At 41.6% G+C, this 22,749-nt stretch overlaps 2 protein-coding genes across 5 annotated transcripts; both read right to left on the bottom strand.

Moving 5' to 3' along the window:
* Window positions 1-10,455: 10,455 nt before the first annotated feature.
* tra2a (transformer 2 alpha homolog) lies at window positions 10,456-16,834 on the bottom strand. Of its 3 annotated transcripts, XM_070985399.1 has the most exons (9): window positions 16,678-16,833; window positions 15,037-15,170; window positions 14,740-14,905; window positions 14,273-14,326; window positions 12,555-12,743; window positions 11,888-12,003; window positions 11,478-11,594; window positions 11,323-11,393; window positions 10,456-11,120 (listed from the first exon to the last, which is right to left on the bottom strand). In XM_070985399.1, exons 1-9 carry the CDS (start codon window positions 16,711-16,713, stop codon window positions 11,110-11,112), a joined length of 894 nt encoding a protein of 297 aa, XP_070841500.1. In that variant the 5' UTR covers window positions 16,714-16,833; the 3' UTR covers window positions 10,456-11,109. The 3 variants fall into 3 exon arrangements, with proteins under 3 accessions (XP_070841500.1, XP_070841502.1, XP_070841501.1); XM_070985401.1 differs by lacking the exon at window positions 14,273-14,326 and having other exon boundaries at window positions 15,037-15,852; window positions 16,678-16,834; XM_070985400.1 differs by lacking the exon at window positions 14,273-14,326.
* A 701-nt stretch (window positions 16,835-17,535) lies between these two features.
* On the bottom strand, window positions 17,536-22,678 carry ccdc126 (coiled-coil domain containing 126). 2 transcript variants are annotated; one of them, XM_070985403.1, is made up of 3 exons: window positions 22,332-22,678; window positions 19,463-20,185; window positions 17,536-19,308 (listed from the first exon to the last, which is right to left on the bottom strand). In XM_070985403.1, exons 2-3 carry the CDS (start codon window positions 19,698-19,700, stop codon window positions 19,058-19,060), a joined length of 489 nt encoding a protein of 162 aa, XP_070841504.1. In that variant the 5' UTR covers window positions 19,701-20,185; window positions 22,332-22,678; the 3' UTR covers window positions 17,536-19,057. The 2 variants fall into 2 exon arrangements, with proteins under 2 accessions (XP_070841504.1, XP_070841505.1); XM_070985404.1 differs by lacking the exon at window positions 22,332-22,678 and having other exon boundaries at window positions 19,463-19,704; window positions 20,072-20,187.
* Between the last annotated feature and the right edge of the window lie 71 nt (window positions 22,679-22,749).

The raw sequence follows: 22,749 nt of genomic DNA, 5'->3' as shown, positions 1-22,749 counted from the left end.
GCAGAATCTTCTTCCTCTGGGCAGGACAGGGTGTTTCTCAGTATTATAGAAACCAGCACCAGAAGAATGATTATTCCAGAGCCTTACATCCACCCCTTAAAATATCCTTCCAGTCAAAGTTGAATGAGCCCAGTATTTTTAGAAAATCTCTAGAGTCACAGTGCAACATGAACCCTGAACATGTGTAAGTAGTATGCAAGTCATCTTAACAGCAATACAGGGCTAAAGACTGACTACACAGTACATTCAATGTGCTCCACACCCAAATAAAAACATTTCTCAACAGCAGGCAAGGGACCCATTGGATTTCAACCCAAACAAAGCACACACACACTCATGTTTACAGTGGCAAATAGGCATCATCCAATCATATTCTGCATAAAAATAAAACTGCCTTGCAGCAAGTGTGAATACACATTTATACTCCCTTCAGATGGAGTGCAAATAACATTCTTTGGATTATCTCTTATGGGTGAACTGTACAATTCAATGATCCTCAAAACTACATGTGTGTGCTAAAAAGAATCATATTCGGTATAGTATTTCAAATATAAGTTTCAAGGTTCAAATATGGCATTATAAAAAATGCTAAAATTTAAGCCAAATGAAATCAACAATGCAAATATAAAAAATGTGCTGGATAGCCTCGGTAAAAAATAAATAAATATCAGCATATGACAGGACAGATCATAAAGAAGTCCTCCTTCTTCCCTCTGAGTAGGCTGAACATTTACAAGAAGCATCCCAAATTTGAAGTTTCTGGATGTCCATAAGTCTCACTATTGCTTTACACTTGGCTGATGTTGCTACATCAGTGATAAATGCTTGAAAAGTGTGATGTGCTAAAAAAAGAAATTCGATACATCTATCAAGACTATGCTCCTTGATGTGGCTGAGGCCTATTAGGGAAATGTGGATGAAGGCGTGACGTCCCTGGGTGGCTGCCAGGTGTCTCCTGCTTTGAGGATTTCTGTAGGGCAGCCGCAGCAGAGGCAAGCACGCCCCCTGCTGTGTGGGAGGTGTTAGTGGAGGAGGCGTTCACCACCAACTCAATTTTGCCCTCTAGTTTGACCAGCCGTGTCAGAATGTCGTCCAGTAACACAGCTATAGTCCTCTTCAGATCAGCTGTGTGCAAAGGGAAAAGGAGGAAGAATTGAGAATGCTTTTTCAAACTATAAAGCACAGAATGCAGGAGTGATCAATTATCTTTATGTGCAGGAAAAGATTGCATAGCAATCTTGACTTCTTCTTAAATGCTTACCATAACCAGCAATGGAGGTTCCCTGCGGGCCACCTGGTGCATTCTGGTTCTCCTCTGTCAGGACCTTGACGTATCACCGGCTGAGCTCTAGGATCTGCTCATGTAGCTCGGCACTGCTCTGATGACGAGGCTGCTGCACAGTGTAGCGCAGCAACATAAGTTCCCAAGCCAGGCCGAATACCAGCAGCAGCACACTCAGCTTCCTCCGCAGGAGGCATCCTGCCCCTCCTACAAGGAGGAGACAGAATTGACTAGCAGCAGAGGCCAGGAAATGGAACCAGAAAGAAGCGGATGCCCACAGACACCGGTAGTCAGGGGTTGTTGGAGAGGTGCTTTGGTTGTAAGATGTCTAACTCCGAATAGGTACCAATGCAGACTGGGCGTTCAGGCAGGGGATCCGGAGACATTGTTGACTGTGTTGGAGAAATATACAGAGGTAGACAAAAAAAAGATAAAATTAACAAAAAGAAAGAAACAAAAGAAAAACATTCACTATTGTCAGCTCTTAGATTATTATATGATGCTTCCTTTCCATTGTGCAGTGCTGCTATGTCTGAAATTGGGAAAAAGAAGTTCACTGCATACCAAAAACCACTTCAAAAGTTATTCCTGTAGCTGTCCTGTGTTAATTCATATTGAGCTCACAGCCCTGTTGAGCACTGTGGTTTTTACTCATAATGACTGTGAAGATTTCTGGGTGGATGAATGCAGACATTTTCCAACAGATGCACAAACACCACTGCATGTGCTGGATGAAGAACAAAATCCACCTCATTATTACTGGCAAAGAACTGGTGGCTACATCAAAGTGGCTTCAGACTTTTTAGATATAATTTAAGCCAGACTTTGGGTCAGGGTGCATGTATCATAGCCCACTCATCAGAATCAGAATTAGAATCAGAAAAAGTTTTATTGCCAAGTACGATTTTACACATACCAGGAATTTGTTTTGGTGAAGTTGGTGCATGACAATCATCTAAAAATAAGCTATTAAAAAGTAAAAAATATCTAAATATATATACACAGTCTGTTTTAAAAAGAAATATTATTTAGAAACATATTTATAAAATATATTATATATAAAAACATCTATATTTTATAGATTTATAAAAAAAAGAGCAGTACAGCTGGCAGTGATACAGCAAAATAACAAAGAAATCCAAGCTGATGGTTAATGTAATGCATAGAGTTATGGCAATGTCAATGTGACAAGTAGAGGCAGAGGTGGAGTGTGAAGAGTGTCAGGGGGGTTCCGGGCCTTGTTGATAAGGCTGACAGCAGACAGGATAAAACTGTTCTTGTTGTGAGGTTTTGATCCTGATGGAGCGCAGCCTCCTGCCAGAGGGGAGTGTCTCGTCTCCGGGGTGGGAGGGATCCGCCACAATCTTCCTGCACGCGTCAGGGTCCTGGAGGTGAACAGGTCCTGAAGAGACGGGAGATTGCAGTCGACCACCTTCTCTGCAGACCGAATGACACGCTGCAGTCTGCCCTTGTCCTTGTTGGTGGCAGCAGCGTACCAGATGGTGATGGAGGAGGTGAGGATGGACTCAATGACGTAGAAGTGCACCATCATTGTCTTTGGCAGATTGAATTTCTTCACCTGCCGTAGGAAGTACATCCTCTGCTGTGCTTTCTTGACGAGGGAGCTGATGTTTGGATCCTGGCGTAGGTTCCTGCAGAGTCCAGGTGCTGGAGGATGAAGTGGAGGGCCAAGCTGACTGCATCGTCTACAGACCTGTTGGCTCTGTAGGCAAACTGTAGGGGGTCCAGGAGAGGGTCGGTGATGTCTTTGAGGTGTGAGAGCACAAGGCGCTCAAAGGACTTCATGACCACAGAGGTCAGGGCGACGGGTCTGAAGTCGTTAAGTCCTGTGGTCCTTAGCTTCTTGGGAACAGGGATGTTGGTTGAAGACTTGAATCAAATGTTTTTTCAGCCCTCTTAGCCCAGAAACCAGTTACAAGTTTAGATTTCATGGGACCCACTTTGCAGGTTCAGATAGAAACGAACAGAAATGGACGGAAGCAGAGAGGGCATTCATTCTCTAATCCCGCCACCACAAAAGCTTATTTTGACTGACAAATAGCCAATGTGTGCACCACGCACACGCACAGGAAATTAGACTTCGTTTCTCACTTTTCACAATTTTGTCACCGAGTTCATTCTCTGGGCCCTCTCTTGGCTGTGGGAATGTCATTCTCTATTGAGGTCAGAGAAAAAAAACGTTATGTGGAAGGTGCCTGTCCATCTTACTCAATCAAAGCAGTGACACCTGATGACAGCCACCAGAGGCTTTGGTATTTGGACACTGTCATGTCAGGCTATTCAACAAATCTGATCATTGTTTTGTGGCAAGGCACACCATTTAGACTATGGCTTCAGACAATGAATGTTCCACTTGATAAGGGGGCTGTTTAAATACAGCGGACCTAAGGGGATGATTGACAGTGATAAGGCACACAGTATGAGTCAAAATACCTAATCTAGAGGTTATACATTGACCACCACCACTGGCTCCTGGGATTGGACAGCTTCTAGGCTCACCCATTGGCCTCTAGAGCATAAACTAAAAACGGAAACGTCAATAATGTTAGGCTGGAAGATATATATATTATATAAAGACTTGCAGTTGGTCTTGTGCATGATATGATAGTCCAACAACATAACCATAAACACACACACAGAGTCCCTGCACAAATCACAGCTTGTTGACCCGCTGAACTTGAGATTCTGATTACACAATGTCAAGTTAGAGATGTCCATGAAAGTAAACAGACCACCACTTCATCGACCACGGATAACAAATGAAAGCTAATTGCTTCATTTTTTTATTTATTGTCAGGCGATTCGGATCTTTTACAATGTTTTCTTTGCACTTGAGTTGTAAGCATTAAATCCACTGGCTGACCGCTGCGGACAGAGTCAGGGAACACTGGTGAACGCCATGTTGAGGAGAATCTGGAGCCTTACAGTAACATGAAGTGATGGAAACAATGTCCCTGTCGAGGATCATGCAAGTGTCTTTTTTGTTTTTGGAGGGGGGTGTCCAGGCATATGTATCCTCTTGGCTTTAAGAAGTTTCGTGCAGGATCCAAAAAACAGGAAAAAAACAGCTTTCACCACAGATTCTCCTGTGGGGTGACACCCTTCATCTCATTAGAAAATGGCGGTTTGTGCCCCTTCAGAACATACCATGCCAAGGAGCATTTCTGTTTTTTTTAAGCAGTAAATAATGAGTTAATGCTGGCTTGTAAAGCATTAAAATGGCAAATATATTCAAGCTCATATCTGGGTTGTGTTTAAAATAATAACACTGCAGAAGAAACGTGTTTTGTTCCCACGCTTTCTCGTTACTTCCAGTTTTCTTTTCCCCCTCCAAGCAAAAGTCAAATTTGGGGACTTTTTATGGAAAAGTTACCTTAAAGTGGATCAGCAGCCACAGAGAAGATTCTTTAAATGTGTGGGTATTTTTTATGGAAATAACTGCTATCTTGTTTTGTCGAAAACATCTAAAAAAAGCTGTTCACAGCAGCCAAACGACGCACCGTCACACTGTTGTTTTGTTGTGGCAACAGCTCTGCTGCCTCTCAAATGAAATTAATTGCGAGAAACACACACTACATTTCACACACTGCACGGTGTGGGACAGGAAAAAACCTGCAATTCTTATTTGTCTTCATTCTCATTATTTCTACAAAAATGGCGTTTTTGGAACAAACATCTGTTGATTGTTGTAATTTTTTTGGTCATCTTAAGATGAGTGCATTTCTTATTGTTGAGTGTGTGATCAGATAAACACACGTTCATGCAGCACTAAAGTCTGATGGCAGTGGGTGTTTGCAGACACAGGCGCATGTATATTCTCTCAGGTGGAAATTCTTGTTTAAAATGTTATTTACTGCATATGAATATTGACTTGAGGTAAAAGTGTGGAGGTAATCATCCATCAGCTTAATGATTTTGATCATTAACTTTAGTAAAGAAATCCATTTTATTTGATGTGGATATAACAGGGTTTTTCAAACTTGTTTCAAAATGTTATTGTTGGGTAAATTCAGTTTTCCGCCATCTGTGAAAATCTGAAACACACACAGTACTGTGTGGTCACATTATGTAATTAATGTATATTTTTTGGAAAAGAGCCTGGTTCAGTTAATTGAATGGACATCTAAGTTTGGAGCTGTGTCTCAACTTTGCCACTAGGAGGCACTGCCTCCCCAGGGAGACAGGCTTGGTGACGCGGGTATCCAGCTCTCGTCTTAAGTCTGGCAGAAGCGAGAGAAGGAAACACATCACCTGTTGCCTGCTTCATTATTTATCTGTCCTTTACAGGTTAGTAACTTGTCAAAACACAAATATGATCTCCACAACATTTATTTGTAATGTTAATACAAGCGCCACTGTGTACTTTTCTGGTCAGGGCTGTTTCTTTGTTTACTTTGAGGATCGGAAAATAACGTGGTCAGCATGCAGCCACTGCCAGCGTGAGCTAGCTTAACTGGCTAATATTTGCTTTGCCTGTTATGTTTGAGGTTAGCACATACTGCTTAAAGGCTCATAACTGTATTTCGTTTGGCTCCTGGTGCATTTAAAAAAATGTTTGGATTAAGAACATGGTTTAAAGAAACATTTCATTGTTTATTTCATGTTTTAGTATTTCTGTCAGATAAAAACACTCGCTGTGCCTGCAATTTTTCATATGGGTATTCCCATTATATTTGGTTAGCTTTATGCTAAATGTGAAGCACAAGTGATTTGCCAGTGTAACTGGAACTTTATTTGCCTGCTTAAGTGCAGAAATTACAGCTTAAAGCTGCAGACCAATAACAGTTGAACAAATTGTATTTTCTTTCATTTGTATGTGAACAGCAACAGAGACATGGACTGTGGAAAATATTTTATTGCAGAACCAGTTTTATTGCATGGATTTCTGGAAACTATGAGTTAATAATAGGTTCATGGAGAAATATGTGAAATTGAAATTATGTTAAAAATACATATGTTTGTGAAATTAAAGTCTGGCAGAAGCGAGAGAAGGAATCACATCACCTGTTGCCTGCTTAATTATTTCTCTGTCCTTTACAGGACAACATTATTATCTGTCTACTGGCTCCTCATCCAGGGCCTGTTACACATGCATAAAAGCAAAAAACAGTTTTTAAATTGATAATGAAATATTTTATCACCTTGATACAAACTAGTTAAAGTTAAAGTTAGTTAAAAAAAAAAACTAAAAAAAAAACTAAAAACAATAAAAACACATTTCTGGCAAAGTAACGAAATGTTTGCTAGTTGAATTTTGGCAAATGTATAAATGCAGATAAATGCATCAAACGTCCAAAAATGTCATTTTCAGAAAACATTTTCCACTGAGGAAGAGGATCTTTTTTTTTTTTTTTTAAAGGCCAAATTAAAATGACAGAAAGAGTCAGGTGACAACTGTATCATCAAGAACTCTGATAAGATAATCAGCTTGTGCAGATGTAACACCAAACAGTTGTTAGTGTTTGTTGTTCCAAGTGGAGCCTCATGTTTACTGGTCAGATGTGAGGTCAGCTCCAGAGGTCTGCTGTTTAGGACTAGATGTTGCTATCCCTCAAATAATACACATGACACCGATGAGACTCTGTGGGGTGGTCAATTGAGTTATGGCATCCTTTGGGTTGTCAAGTGGGCACCCTCCTTCTTGGGTGTTTCGCAGACAGGCCCATAGCACCTCCAGAGGGTTCAGCAGTGAATCCCAGCATCCCAGGTTCACTTCCTAGATGCCATCAACTCACTTGAAGGCCCAGGCAGAGTCCTTTCTCTTCCTTCACAGCCACTGGCTCCCCTTCTCAGCAGCCCTGGCGTGGTCTTTGACTGCCTGCCGGTGGCCCTTCCCTTGCACTCCCATCTCCCTGAATAACCTGGGTGTTGAGGTGGCTACGGACCCTCTGCAGTCTACTTCCACTGGGCGTACCTTCGCTTTCCAGCCTTGTTGGTGTGCGTTGGCAGCAAGTTCAGCGTACCTCAGCTTCTTCTGTTTGTAGGCCTCCTCCGTGAGCTCAATGATGTAGACAAGCTTGAGTGAGGCTGACCACAGAACAAGGTCTGGTTGCAAGTTGGTTGATGCGATCTCAGCTGGGAAGCAGAGTTTCTTGCCCAAGTCTGCCAGCAGCTTCCAGTCCCGTGCTCTGCCCAGCTGCCCAGTGTCTGGTTTTATGGAGGTGAGGCTGGCTTGCCCCTCACCCTCCCGGACAAATGGTGTTGATTGCCAACAGGATGGTGGGGGAGGAAGGGCGTTCACGCTTGTCTTTGAGGGAGGAGTCATATCAATGGCCTAGACTCTTCACAGGCTTCTTGGAGACCGTTGGAATGGATTCCTCCCCAGTGTGGAAGCGGTGGTCTGACAGTTTCCCCATGACGATGGAGATGCTTCTGGACTTGCTCGGCTTGATCTTAATGCGAGCCAGTCCTATGTTTTCCTGGAGCTTTCTAAGTAGCTGTACAGTGCAAGCCTTGGTCGTGGTGAGTGTTGCAAGGTGTCCATGTAGGCTCTGGCAGGCGGCCGCCTCAGCCCTTGTCTTACCCGCTGTCCGCCAACCACCCATTGAGAGGCCCGGATGATGACCTCCATGGCAAGGGTGAAGGCCAACAGGGAAATGGTGCAGTCAGCCATGATTCCCGCTTCCAGGTGTTGCCATGCTGTGGTGTACTCTGCTGTTGTCAAGCAGGTGCGTTTTTGTAGAGCCTGTATGGAACTCCGTTGGGACCTGGAGATGATGCGACCCTTGCTCTATGCACGGTTTTGTCCACTTCACTCCACCTGGGTGGACTGATATCTTGTTCGTGCTCTGGTGGATTGACTGGGGGCATGTCAGGTGGGAGCGTGACTTCTTCCTGGTGCCGGCCATCTGTACAGGATTCTTGCAGGTGTTCTTCCAGGTCTGCCTTTGACACTGAGACACTTCCGCTCTTCTCCTTCGTGAATAGATTCTTCACAAAATTTGAAGGGATCTTTATAGAAGAGTGATCTTGTTCGCTCCTTCCTTCTGCACTTCCTCAGAAGGTTTTCAGCTCTCCTCAGTGTTGTAAGCCTGCTCTGAATTTCTTCCTGAAGCAGGTTTATCCCCTCCTTCTCCTCCTCTGTGGCCTTCCTCCATTGCTTCTTTAGCTGCCTTAGCTGCCTCTCTCCCTCACTAGGCAGTCTATTTCTGTCTGCTGTCTGGACTTAGTGGAAATCAGTGGCGGCTCCTGACAAATTTCTCGTGGGGGGGGGCAACTGTTGTGATGATGGCTAAGATGACCCGTTTAATGAGTAAAATAATAATAATAAATAAAAGTCAGATAGCTAACTTTACAGTGTTACATTGTATTGTTTAATTTGGTTTTCCTGTTCAACCACTAGATGGCAACACCAGACATGAATTGTACATACTGTACAGTATTTCTGTAAAGCTATATCAAGTTAAATGTTTCAAATACAATAAATTAGGTTCCACAATAAAACACTTCCACTGTGACGATCAACAGATACACTGTCATCTATTAGTTTGCCCATGAAATCACTGTTAGCACAGTCTACAATTTATAGGCACCATAGATGCCATGGCAATAATCAAATCAAATCATACTATCATCAAAACTGTAATTAATCAAATATTAACAGAACATGTTCAGTACATACAGTATTTGGCTGGCAATATGCAATCAATACTACTATTTACAATTCAACATTTGGAGAGCACAACATAACACAACTCACCATTTAATAACACACTCACTCATCACTCGACGACTGAACGGTAATTCCCTTAATGAAATGATGGAGTTGCAGTTGCTAGCCATGGCGATCTTGCAGTCTCCCGAGTCCTGACGGTGCACGCGCTGTATCTTTTTTTTTTTTTTTCGTGCGCTGTGCGTGTAGTCTGACCACACATAAGTGTGTATGAGTAGTCCGCTGCGAAATGTTTAAATCTGGACAGTCTGGTCCCAAATCCTTCACCCGTTTCTTGCCATTCAATTCAATGCCATTGGTCTGGGTGGACAGAGGTGCAAACTAGAAGCGAATTTTCATGCGCCAATGAAAAGCTGTCTCTGCTCGTAAACAATAAAAAAGTTTGCTAGCTCTCATAGACTCCAGCATTACTGGTGCCCTTGAAGAAGAGGGCTTTATATTGAAGGGCAAATCGCAAGTCTAGCCTAAAGTCGGAAGCATTTAATGGTTGCTGGCAGTATGGCGGGTACCACTACACCATTGGACAAGTAAAAATGCAATGTATTTTTGTTTATTTATTTCGTATTTGTTAGGCTTGACTGATTCATGGATGATCTTGGTAGATATATAAAAGAGTCAATATTTCACGGGAGGGGTGGCGCCATGACACCTGTGTCACTGTGCAATATCAGTGAAGGAAAAGAAATTCATGGATCACGACACAACCTCACGTGTCGCCATAAAATCAAGAAAATTATCAGCATTTTCTCCAGTTTGTAGCTTGTCTCGTTAACTTTGTGACCAAATGTAATACCAGAAATCGAATTGGACTTTTCTAAAATGAAAATGAGCACAAATGTATAAGAAATCCATCTGATGGTAGCTTTGTCTGTTACTTTGACCCTTGTATCTTTCCAGCCAGAGGCTACCTTGGAACTTTGGGATTGATCTCTGAATGAACGTGTAACTCGGAGGGGCCCCATGACAAGTCAGCAGTGCCTATTAACCCCATTGGAAAGGAGGGCCTCATTATTGGGGCCAAGGGCTACTGATAAAGGGCCCTCCATTCCTTCAGGTTTACTCTTGTGATTAGCCGATCAACTTCCAGATCTCGTTTGAGATTGAGACAAACCCTTTTGTTACAATAAATATGCAGAGAAATATCTCTGAATAAGTGACAGGATACTCATCTAATGGTCACGTTTCCTCACGTGAGCTTTGTATGTCATAAAACCCACCCAATAAAACCTTCCTAAAAGTCCATCTTTGCATTGATTTCATTGGTGTAGCCTGAATGAGAGTACTACTTTAAATTTGTAATAAAATTGTAAATTTGTAATAAACTTATCATGCACGTCTTGGCGCTGGCCTTGTTCTGTGAAACACTCCCAGCTTGTTTTCCCACCTCACCCACTCAATTTAAATTATTAACTCCCACCTATACAACTAAAGCTCAACTTCAATTTCATGCACATTAAGTCAGAAAAACACATTACAAACATTGGAGTTCTCATATTTATATTTCCATACAAAGAAACAACAATAAAAAAAGTAAAACATGTTAATACAACTCTCTGGAGAAACTTGACAAAAAACCAAACGTGACTGAATGTAAGCACAGAACCAACCACTGACTACTGGAAACACTTCTTTTTACAGCCCAATTTACCTGCTACTTACCAGTAAGCTCAGTTAGTGCTATGTAACACTGGGATGAATCTTTTGAGTGCACTCTTACATTTACTAACTTAATACAGGCTGTAAAATTAAGTGTCACCATCATTTACGACAACCTACTTATCTTTCCCCTACATGACAAGAACCACGTTGACAGTGATTAGTGCAACAACCCTCATTAACCATCACTTGACAGAAAACGGGTACTGTTGCTGCAGAAAATTAGGAGGGAAGGATGCAAGTCCAAGAATGAAGTGACAGTAAGCATTAGTCGCCGACTTCTTTGCTCACACTCAACACGGACGCATCAAAGTGTCTAAAAAATTAAGACATCTATTGCATGTAAACTAGAACGATCTCAAAACTTAAGAGTTCTGTTGATATGGACAAGCTAATTCAAAATGTTCCCCTCAGGAACACCTTGATGAATCACACATCATCAATTATTGGAGGGAGGCTGAATGTTGGAAGAAGCAACTTAGTATCGCCCTGCAAAAAGAAAACAGGACATTAGCATTAGTCCAGTTGTAAGTACTTCAGTAAGAAAAAATCAATCTGCTTTCACTCATGATCGAGGTGCAGAAATCTGTCTGAGTATGCATACTCGCTGCGGTGTGATTTCATGTCTGAAGATGATACAATAGATGCAGTTAGTCAAGCTTTCTATTGTATGCATTCTTTTCACACTTACGTGGGCTGTAGGAGCGAGACCGTGAGCGAGACCTGTATCGACTGTAGTAAGGTGATGGAGAGCGCCTGCGACTGCAAAAATACAAAGAAAACTTAATACATTTTCTCCCACCTAACAGTGCAACACAGACTTTATACTCACAAATTATAACTCACCTATATCGATAGTCATACTCATCATATCTGTCATAACGGTCATAGCCGCCACGGTCATAGTATGAGTCTCTCCCCCTCCTGCTGCTACCACTGCCACTGCCACCGCCACCGCCATTGCTGTTGAAATGAGAACAAGGCTGTGTGTCCCAGGCGTCTTATCTCTTGAAAACCACAGCGCCATGTCAACACAAAAATAAACTGATACAAATCACAAATTGGTTTCAAGAAAGGACGCACAATTAGATACAAACGCAATATTACGACGTCTCAGTTTGGGTGGTTTTTCACTCCTGATGGCTCAGATGCACATTTGTTGCTTTTAAGGATTTCAGCCATGTGATGAATATCCAATGCCACACAATAAGTTAGGGAAATTGACATGCTGGATTTGACACAAGTGTTGATCTTACTGAGTTGGTCGGCCCATGTAGATTCCTGGTGTGGGGGTATGGGGACGTTTGGTAATGGAATAATCCACTCTGATGCGCCTCCCATCCAGCTCCATGCCATTGGCTCGCTCCATTGCCTGGGGAGCACAAGAAGCAGGAGAAAACAAAAGATGTTATCAGACTAATGAAAGCTTTTTGGTCAAACTGATTTAATTCACACAAGCCCACCTACATTTCATACTGTAAACCCTTGCTATGGAATGCATGACTGCAAGAGACGTTGTGGCAAGGCAGACACCTAGTGGTGTACTCATGTAATCACACTGAAATAAAAAAACTGAGTGGCACTATCTGAAGGGAAATACCTTTGAACCACCATGTACTACTATGAAAATAAAGTGCCAAACAATATGGAGCCATGGACGATGCATGGAGGCAGAATTAGGTTTTAAAACATGGTGCCCAAGGGCAAAAATCAATGCAATGGCTCCTCTATGACAATAACCTTTACTCCCGGTTCTCAACACCTACAGCCAGGCCACTTGTCATATATTATATTTTACACTTAATTTACTAAATGAATGCAATCAATTGGATCAAAAGACGGAACACAAATATGTCTTCGAAACCTAAGCAGAAGATCACTGGCTATCTGACTGATAAATAAAACCACAAACTCTTCCCATACCTCTTTGGAATCCTCAAGTCTCTCGAAGTAAACGAAGGCAAAGCCACGAGAGCGACCCGTGCGCTGGTCGTACACCACATTGACCCCTGCCAGAGGACCATAGCGTGAAAACACCTCCCTCAGGTCACGCTCTGTGGTGTACAGGCTCAAACCAAACACCCCCAGACATGTGCTGGGATCAGGGTTCGCCTGGAAGGGTCGACAATAAGGGTCAGAGTTGCTCCATCTAATGCTTTGCATACAAGATTCATTTACCGGATTTTGTATGCAAAACATGTGCCTTCATGCACATGGTGGCATTTTGCATGCAACACTCAAGCATAGGGAAGAATAATGCACCAAAAAATATACTGAATTCATTTACTACTTTTAATAACCTCCTTATTTATATATTGGTTGCTTCTCAGGCTGTCCCAAATGTATTTTTTTTATTTTTTTTTACATTCAAAGCTTCTATTGAAGTTCTCAAACAAAGCCTTGAATGCCTGTCATATTTTGTCAGTATCCCACAAAAAAGGAAAAAAAAAAGCTAAATGAAACCTAGCTGTCAGATCCGGGGGCCACGTTCATAATTATGAATGACGTTCAGCCTCAGTATAATTTAAATGAGTTATATATAAATTCACCCCCCACATAACTGTCATGAACTGAACAATTTGCAATAGAGACCAATGCAGGTGCATGACACCCTTTGTGTGCAGCTCACACCTGAGGCAGTTATGGAGTTAATACTAAAAAGGTAAGAATCTACACACATTTTTTACAATGAGATACCAAAACCATGTCCTCCAAGCATCTCCAGTTGTACCACTTCAACAGTAAATGTTCAGCAGATAAACGATGACAGCTTTAATAACCCCTTCAACAGCTTTCAAAAAAAGTGCCCCGGGGACATTTATACATCGTCCAACTCCCATTTGCTTGCTTTGAAAATCTGACTTAACTCCTGCTTTGCATGATCAAACACCTCATGCAGCAGCAGTGCACTATAAACACTACTGAGATTACACGCACGGTGGACCGCAGTGCTGCAAAAAAAAACCAAAAAGTTGTATTTATTACTACCCGCCCTGATTTATGGCTACACGGCAATGACTCCTTGCATGAACATGGTTGGGTTTTTTTCCGTCTGAGCGTGCATTTTCCCACAGCAGTTTGAATAAATCATTAAAGGCTTCCTGGCATAAGTATCAGTCTATGTTTGAGAATGCAGCTAAAAAGTTTACATATTTACTAGATTTACTAAAATGCATGAAAACACACACACGCACACACACCTAAAATCATCCACATATATGTATTTATATATAGATATATAGCAATTTAAATAATGATAACATGCTTTTATTGATAAGTAAATTATCAATATAAGTTATTGATAAGTATTGATAAGCAGACTAATGCACATTGTGCACCAGTGTAACAAAATTTAATTCTGCCGGTGATCTAATGTACATTGCATCAAAATCAGTGTAATATGCCACTGGCTGCAAACCAGCCCCATTGTCTGAATATGTCATGTTCTAGTTGATCTCCACCAAGTGACATTTACCATTTAATCCCTCATCCAGTCTGAATGAATGAACGACCTTTATTGTCATTATACTCGAATGCAATTACATTTTGCTTATTTCATATTATACTGGGAGCAGCTCTTTTGATCACCACACACAAGATTACATTGCTTTTGCCCAAAATATGTTAGAACGTCCACATACCCTAACATCTGCATCACCACCATGACTGTATGCTTCTTTTGTCAAGTCATGGCTCTGTTGATATAATGAAAAGGAGGGCAAGGTTAATAAAAAAGGGGTTATTAAATGTCATTTCAAAGTGGTTTCCCACAGTATCAAAAACAATAGTGTGAAAAATGACACTACCTTACAAACAAAGGAGAAATTCACTATCTCTTAACATTAAACTCTTACAGAAATCATATGCTTGGAATGATGTTTTTAATAATCCAATTCAAATCCATATCAAAACATTATATATGCAATGTGTTTAACACATTCAAGTCATTTTTTTCTTGCTATAGCTACTGTGATCTGTCTAAATAAATAGACAGAATGCTGAAATAATGAGATTTAACATGGACACAACAGTTTTGAGGAGATGAGCCTGATGATTGTGAAACCATGTAGCAGTTTTAGGTCCAAGTTTCAGATCTCATCACACTCACCCTGCTGCCAGTGTGTCGGTGCCGGTTTGACATAGGGGACGTGCTCTGACTTCTCCTACGGCGGTACTCAGGGCTGTAGGAACGAGAGCGGGACTTTCTCCGATGGGAATAGGAACGAGAGCGTGAACGGCTATAGCGGCGGTGCGAGTGCCGCCTAGAACGAGACCTGAAAAGGATGCAGAAGACGCACTGAGTTTATTGGTACACAACAGATGAGCCTCTGATGACCATGTATTTGTTTGTAATATGATGTGATCATAACATCACAAAGGCTATTATAAAACGGCAACAACGTACCTAGATTTTGATCGAGAGTGGGATCTGGACTCAGAGCGTTTGGAGGCTCGGGATGGGCTCGGGGAGCCGGACCTGCTCTCCGACTTGACCCGAGCTGGACTCCCACGATCCGATTTAGATGGGGAGCGTGACCCCTATTGCCACAGCAGCATGTTAACAAATTTCTCATGGACAAAGACATTTATTTCTTTATGCAGAAAAACAATCAAGCACAGAGTAGTGGCATGTGGTAGAGTATGCTGAACACATACAGTACACCTGTCTAAAATGCACAACTTATATACTGTGGAGGAAAGGGTTAGCAATCTTAGAATTTCAATTAATAAATATTTGGTCTACAATGTTGCTTATCATTAACAAATCAAATGTACATGACAGGTTTTATTTTCATGAGCACCCGGTCATTAGGGGAAAAAATAAAACATGCATTTCATGTTACATAAAGGGAGCATGGTAAAAAAAGACATTTGTGACACAAACAGTACATTTACTTAACCTAGGGACACATTCATTCTTCCAGATTCTTTACGCGCTACTCCCTTCTCTCAGGATTTCTATCCTTCTTCGTTCTTCTTTTTTCAGTTTTCTCATTTTCTGATTCCAGGTCAGTTTTTCTCTCTTCACCCAAACTGAAACCAGTTTCATTTTAGCCATTTTACTGCAAGCGCTTCTATCTCACACCATTCTTCCGTCACATTTCCTCCCTCTCCACTAGTATGTTCTGCTCTGTACATGTTTTCATTAGCCTTCTTTTATCTTGAAATTTTTCTTCATCATTCTTGGATAAAACTCTTCAAATCCTTCACGATCAATAACCTTAATGAAAAAAGAACATTCAATAAAATTACAAATCATTGGTTTGAGGAAAGAGGAGAATATCTTATATGAAATGAAACACTGAATGCAGTACAATTACATTGTTGCTACATTAAGTTAGAATATTTCAGAAATTATGTAAATTCTAAAAAAGGTACAACAATTTAAGCTACATGGTTACAAATAAAGAGCTTAGATATTAAGATGTAACAATGCTTCAATTAGCTAAATAAGAGGGTGAAAGCAGGGAAGGAAGAGATGCTTAGGACTTAAGTTACCATTAATTTAGTGAAATTCTACATCAGGTAAACAAATACGTTGCCCAAATTAACAATGGCTGCAGCAAATCCGCACAACAAGGACGATATACAAATCATTACGTCGCAGATAGCCCGTAACTAATTCCATAAGCGAATGAGTCAGGAGCTATACATTCAAGCGACATGTCAAATTTAGAACAATTAGCAAGTATTAGGGTTTAACGTTAACATGGGTGATCTTAAAGATAGCGACTGTTTAAGAGTCGTTGCAGCAGACTTGCTAACAGAGTGGGAAACGCTCAAGAACGAAATACTTTGGTGAACACTGTTGGCTTGAGGCAAAGCCGAAACACTCCTCTGCCTCTTTGTAACACATGTCACGTAACTTAAGCCAACAAAGCACGTAAAGCTAACGATAAGCTCTGAACTTGACGTTAGCTCGAATGTAGCCGTTACATTAACTCGCGTTAGTGCTGAATTTGCCTACAGCGTTCTCTATCGGCAGCCACGCAGAAGGAAAAGAAAGAAAGGGAGCTATTTGATATCGTTCGATGTAACTACTTACCCGTCCTTCGTAATTTCCATCCTCAATGTCACTCATAGTTCAGTATAGCTAAAACAACAGAGTATTTAGACAGAAATACACTGCAATAAGGTTTTACAGTGTCTTGCTGTGGCCAGCTACTAGCTAGAAGATGGCGTGTGAGGTGGGTGGTATGTTTATGTGCTGCGGAATCTGACGTCATGTCCCGCCTTGTCCTCCACGCCCCCTTCATGCAAAAACTCTTGAACGTCTCTGAATTCACCCCGTGAACGTCTTCTCACACTCACTGTTACGGTTTTCTTTAAATACTTTGCCCTATCTTCAGAGGCAGGAGGAGAACTGAGATATTTCCAGTAAAAGTAGCAATACCACAGAATAAAACTCGCTTCGTTACAAGTAAAAATGCATTCTTAAGCTTCAAAAGAAAAAATTACTGCACGCATGATACAGAAATCGTGTTATGTTTTAGTCGTCATGTATTGCACGGTATTAAAATAATATAAATGGCACATTATTCTGTAAGCAGCATTTAAATGTTGAATTTGGTGAGATGGAGCTAATTTTAACCACTCTTCACTATTCGGTAGCTTAGTCTTCAAGAATGGATCACATTTCACATTAGTTGACAATTACCATGTATGTAAAAGCTCTTATCAGCTGTCATTTAAATACACTGCAGGAGGAGGAGGAAAAAAACAGCATACAATGGAAACTCAAAATTGTACTTTAGTACAGCTCAGTCCACAGGAAGACATGACTTTGCTATAACATTAAGTAGAAGCCTTCCTCAGGATTTTGCAGTAGGTCAGTAGCATCTGAATGAACTGAAACCTCATCTTTATATGTTCAGTTATGAATACACAAATCTGTCACAAAATTAGAAGCAAACAAAACTTTATTTATTGTCTTGTGAGGCACATGATGTCAAAACTAAGATCTCCTGAACAGCATGTTTTTAGATCACATTTAATGTGTGGAGACTGGGCTGAGCATCTGATAGAAAAATTGACTTGTGAGAATAATTTTTCCATGAGGACAATTTATTAGTAAAGCTATCTCACAGCAGCTGACTGGCTCGCTATCTTTTCTACTTTAGCATTATGAAGTGAAAAACATTTATGGCGTCACTCAAAGTTAACACAGTCAAACCACTGTTCGATTATTCAATCTAGCGGCCTTCATGTACAGTTAAGTATGTAATGTCTGAGTAACACTAAACATAATTTTGGCCTCATATTTTAGTGTGCCACCCTCATTGACTTTGCCTCATATAATCCCAGTACTTCCCATCTTTTCCGCTGCAGCCTTGGTGTTCATGAGCAGAATCTTCTTCCTCTGGGCAGGACAGGGTGTTTCTCAGTATTATAGAAACCAGCACCAGAAGAATGATTATTCCAGAGCCTTACATCCACCCCCTAAAATATCCTTCCAGTCAAAGTTGAATGAGCCCAGTATTTTTAGAAAATCTCTAGAGTCACAGTGCAACATGAACCCTGAACATGTGTAAGTAGTATGCAAGTCATCTTAACAGCAATACAGGGCTAAAGACTGACTACACAGTACATTCAATGTGCTCCACACCCAAATAAAAACATTTCTCAACAGCAGGCAAGGGACCCATTGGATTTCAACCCAAACAAAGCACACACACACTCATGTTTACAGTGGCAAATAGGCATCATCCAATCATATTCTGCATAAAAATAAAACTGCCTTGCAGCAAGTGTGAATACACATTTATACTCCCTTCAGATGGAGTGCAAATAACATTCTTTGGATTATCTCTTACGGGTGAACTGTACAATTCAATGATCCTCAAAACTACATGTGTGTGCTAAAAAGAATCTTATTCGGTATAGTATTTAACAACTGAACCAGCCAAGAAAGATGAAATGTAGTTATCTGCTACACAGCTATATAAGCTGTCCTAACTATCAGCTATTACTGTTTAATTCAGCATCTTGATATGTTGAAGCAGTATTGTAAAATAGTTCATATCGTAGGTACATTTTTCTGATAAGAGCTTATGAGAATCAGGTTCAGTTCCATGTGTTTATACCTCTCTGCATTAGCTTTAACAGTCACAAGGTTCAAATATGGCATTATAAAAAATGCTAAAATTTAAGCCAAATGAAATCAACAATGCAAATATAAAAAATGTGCTGGATAGCCTTGGTAAAAAATAAATAAATATCAGCATATGACAGGACAGATCATAAAGAAGTCCTCCTTCTTCCCTCTGAGTAGGCTGAACATTTACAAGAAGCATCCCAAATTTGAAGTTTCTGGATGTCCATAAGTCTCACTATTGCTTTACACTTGGCTGATGTTGCTACATCAGTGATAAATGCTTGAAAAGTGTGATGTGCTAAAAAAAAGAAATTCGATACATCTATCAAGACTATGCTCCTTGATGTGGCTGAGGCCTATTAGGGAAATGTGGATGAAGGCGTGACGTCCCTGGGTGGCTGCCAGGTGTCTCCTGCTTTGAGGATTTCTGTAGGGCAGCCGCAGCAGAGGCAAGCACGCCCCCTGCTGTGTGGGAGGTGTTAGTGGAGGAGGCGTTCACCACCAACTCAATTTTGCCCTCTAGTTTGACCAGCCGTGTCAGAATGTCGTCCAGTAACACAGCTATAGTCCTCTTCAGATCAGCTGTGTGCAAAGGGAAAAGGAGGAAGAATTGAGAATGCTTTTTCATAACTATAAAGCACAGAATGCAGGAGTGATCAATTATCTTTATGTGCAGGAAAGAGAGTGGTAACCCCATGGACTGCATAGCAATCTTGACTTCTTCTTAAATGCTTACCATAACCAGCCATGGAGGTTCCCTGTGGCCCACCTGGTGCATTCTGGTTCTCCTCTGTCAGGACCTTGACGTATCGCCGGCTGAGCTCTAGGATCTGCTCACGTAGCTCGGCACTGCTCTGATGGCGAGGCTGCTGCACAGTGTAGCGCAGCAACATAAGTCCCCAAGCCAGGCCGAATACCAGCAGCAGCACACTCAGCTTCTGGGACATGTTCCTCCGCAGGAGTGCACCCAGCATGGTACTGTGGGTGGCGAAGGGGGGAGAGAGAGCTCAAGAGGCCCGGTCTGAGGCTGAAGGTCCCTTCCTGAATGCTGACCAATAGTTATATAGAGTGATGGTTTGTAGATTACTGCAGGGAAATTCTCTTATCTGCTGTCCGTATCCACAGAGGAGTCAGAGGTTAGAGTCCACTACCAAGCATACATAAAGTGGATTCAGTGCCTCACTGTCCCAAAGTTAACTCCAGCAGGACACGTGCTTGCATGATACCCATACAGCTCAGTAAGTTTCTCTAACCACTAACGCATCCTGCCCCTCCTACAAGGAGGTGACAGAATTGAGCAACAGCAGAGGCCAGGAAATGGAACCAGAAAGAAGCGGATGCCCACAGACACCGGTAGTCAGGGGTTGTTGGAGAGGTGCTTTGGTTGTAAGATGTCTAACTCCGAATAGGTACCAATGCAGACTGGGCGTTCAGGCAGGGGATCCGGAGACATTGTTGACTGTGTTGGAGAAATATACAGAGGTAGACAAAAAAAAGATAAAATTAACAAAAAGAAAGAAACAAAAGAAAAACATTCACTATTGTCAGCTCTTAGATTATTATATGATGCTTCCTTTCCATTGTGCAGTGCTGCAATGTCTAAAATTGGGAAAAAGAAGTTCACTGCATACCAAAAACCACTTCAAAAGTTATTCCTGTAGCTGTCCTGTGTTAATTCATATTGAGCTCACAGCCCTGTTGAGCACTGTGGTTTTTACTCATAATGACTGTGAAGATTTCTGGGTGGATGAATGCAGACATTTTCCAACAGATGCACAAACACCACTGCATGTGCTGGATGAAGAACAAAATCCACCTCATTATTACTGGCAAAGAACTGGTGGCTACATCAAAGTGGCTTCAGACTTTTTAGATATTATTTAAGCCAGACTTTGGGTCAGGGTGCATGTATCATAGCCCACTCATCACAAAGTTTTTCAGCCCTCTTAGCCCAGAAACCTGATTACCAGTTTAGATTTCATGGGACCCACTTTGCAGGTCCAGATAGGGACGAAAAGAAATGGACGGAAGCAGAGGGCATTCATTCTCTAATCCCACCACCACAAAAGCTTATTTTGACTGACAAATAGCCAGTGAGGGCAGCATGCACATGCACAGGAAATTAGACTTCGTTTCTCGTTTCTCACTTTTCACAATTTTGTCACCGAGTTCATTCTCTGGGCCCTCTCTTGGGTGTGGGAGTGTCACTCTCTATTGAGGTCAGAGAGGGGGCAGTGACTGAGGGAATTAATTATGAAAAGAAAGGTAACAGAATCTGTTTAGCAGTGTTTCTCATTCTCTGACCCCCTACACACACTAACACACACACAAACATGTCCTTCATATGACCTGGCTGCTACTATTTATCAGCAGGCAAGACTAGAGGTGAAAAATGTAGACGCATCATGAAAGTAACAGTTGAAACCATAAGTAAAGCTCTGCTACCTGCTTTAGGTATCGCAACTTTTAGCTGCTGGTCTCAAAAAGCAGCTGAAAAATGTTGTAATCGTCATGTTTTTAACTTGAAATGCATAAAATCCTGGAAGCCTGTGTCAAATTGTGTTTTAGCTATCTTTAATTTTAGCTGTTAGCCAAAGTGCTGTACATTTAAAAGTAAACAACCAAACCAAAAAAAAAAACAAAAAACACATGCACACATACAGGGATCTTATGCACAATCAAGGAAAGCTAATATTTCAGGCTGGAGGTAAAACGTTACGTGGAAGGTGCCTGTTTACACATATAGGTCAGCTAGTCCGTCCCCAGGGCAGAAATAAACCTCCAGGCTTGTATTCTGTGCCTTCCATATGTCAGTCAACAGATCATATCCATCTTACTTAATCAAAGCGTTGACACTTGATGACAGCCACCAGAGGCTTTGGTATTTGGACACTGTCATGTCAGGCTATTCAGCAAGCCTGATCATTGTTCTGTCCATTTAGACTATGGCTTCAGACAATGAATGTTCCACTTGATTAGGGGGCTGTTTAAATACAGCGGACCTAAGGGGATGATTGACAGTGATAAGGCACACAGTATGAGTCAAAATACCTAATCTAGAGGTTATACATTGACCAACACCGCTGGCTCCTGGGATTGGACAGCTTCTAGGCTCACCCATTGGCCTCTAGAGCATAAACTAAAAACGGAAACGTCAATAATGTTAGGCTGGAAGATGTATATAATATATAAAGACTTGCAGTTGGTCTTGTGCATGATATGATAGTCCAACAACATAACCATAAACACACACAAAGTCCCTGCACAAATCACAGTTTGCTGACCCGCTAAACTCGAGATTCTGATTACACAATGTCAAGTTAGAGACGTCCATGAAAGTAAACAGACCACCACTTCATCGACCACGGAGGACAAATGAAAGCTGTACTAATTTCAGATACTTAGTTTGAAGACTTTTACACCTAAAATTGGTTTTTATAATAATCGTTGGGGGTCTCTCAGGCACAGTTGTAGCTGTTTCCAACTCCACCAACATCTCTTGTTGGCCGACATGTTCGTTCGGCAATGCTAAAACTTGACGGTCAACAAAAACGCAAAATATCACCTGCCCATGTAGTAAATTCCATGACAAACAGATAATTTACCTCGGTGTGTTGTCTCTGAAGCTACCCTGAGGTTGAAACAAGCATTAACGGTGTCAGGAAAGGCAGGGACACGGTGCAGAAAAGCTCCAGCTGCTGCCTCTGGCTGACACCGAATGATGCTTGCTGTTTGGCAAGCCCGGACTGTCGTTGTTGTCGCTGGGAGAAGTATCTCGAGCTGGCCGCTATCTGTACTACAAAAGTTAGCGGCCAAGCTTCTTGTGGAGGTGTAGGTGCACTCCGGGCATCATTTCGGCTTCTCGCTCCAGAGTCTCGAAAAGCCGAAGTCGGTAGCTACAATTTCTGGCATGCAATTGTGCTTACTGTCATGGTTCCCCTGCACGTCAAGTACGTGCGTCATTGCCAAGGCATTGTGGGAAATGTATTCATACTGCTCCTTCGTTTCCAATTTTACACGAGT

The sequence above is a fragment of the Chaetodon trifascialis genome, chromosome 17, assembly GCF_039877785.1.
Source record: "Chaetodon trifascialis isolate fChaTrf1 chromosome 17, fChaTrf1.hap1, whole genome shotgun sequence".
NCBI lineage: Eukaryota > Metazoa > Chordata > Actinopteri > Chaetodontiformes > Chaetodontidae > Chaetodon > Chaetodon trifascialis.
The sequence above is the reverse complement of the archived record's forward strand: the minus strand, read 5'-3'. Positions and strand labels throughout refer to the sequence as shown.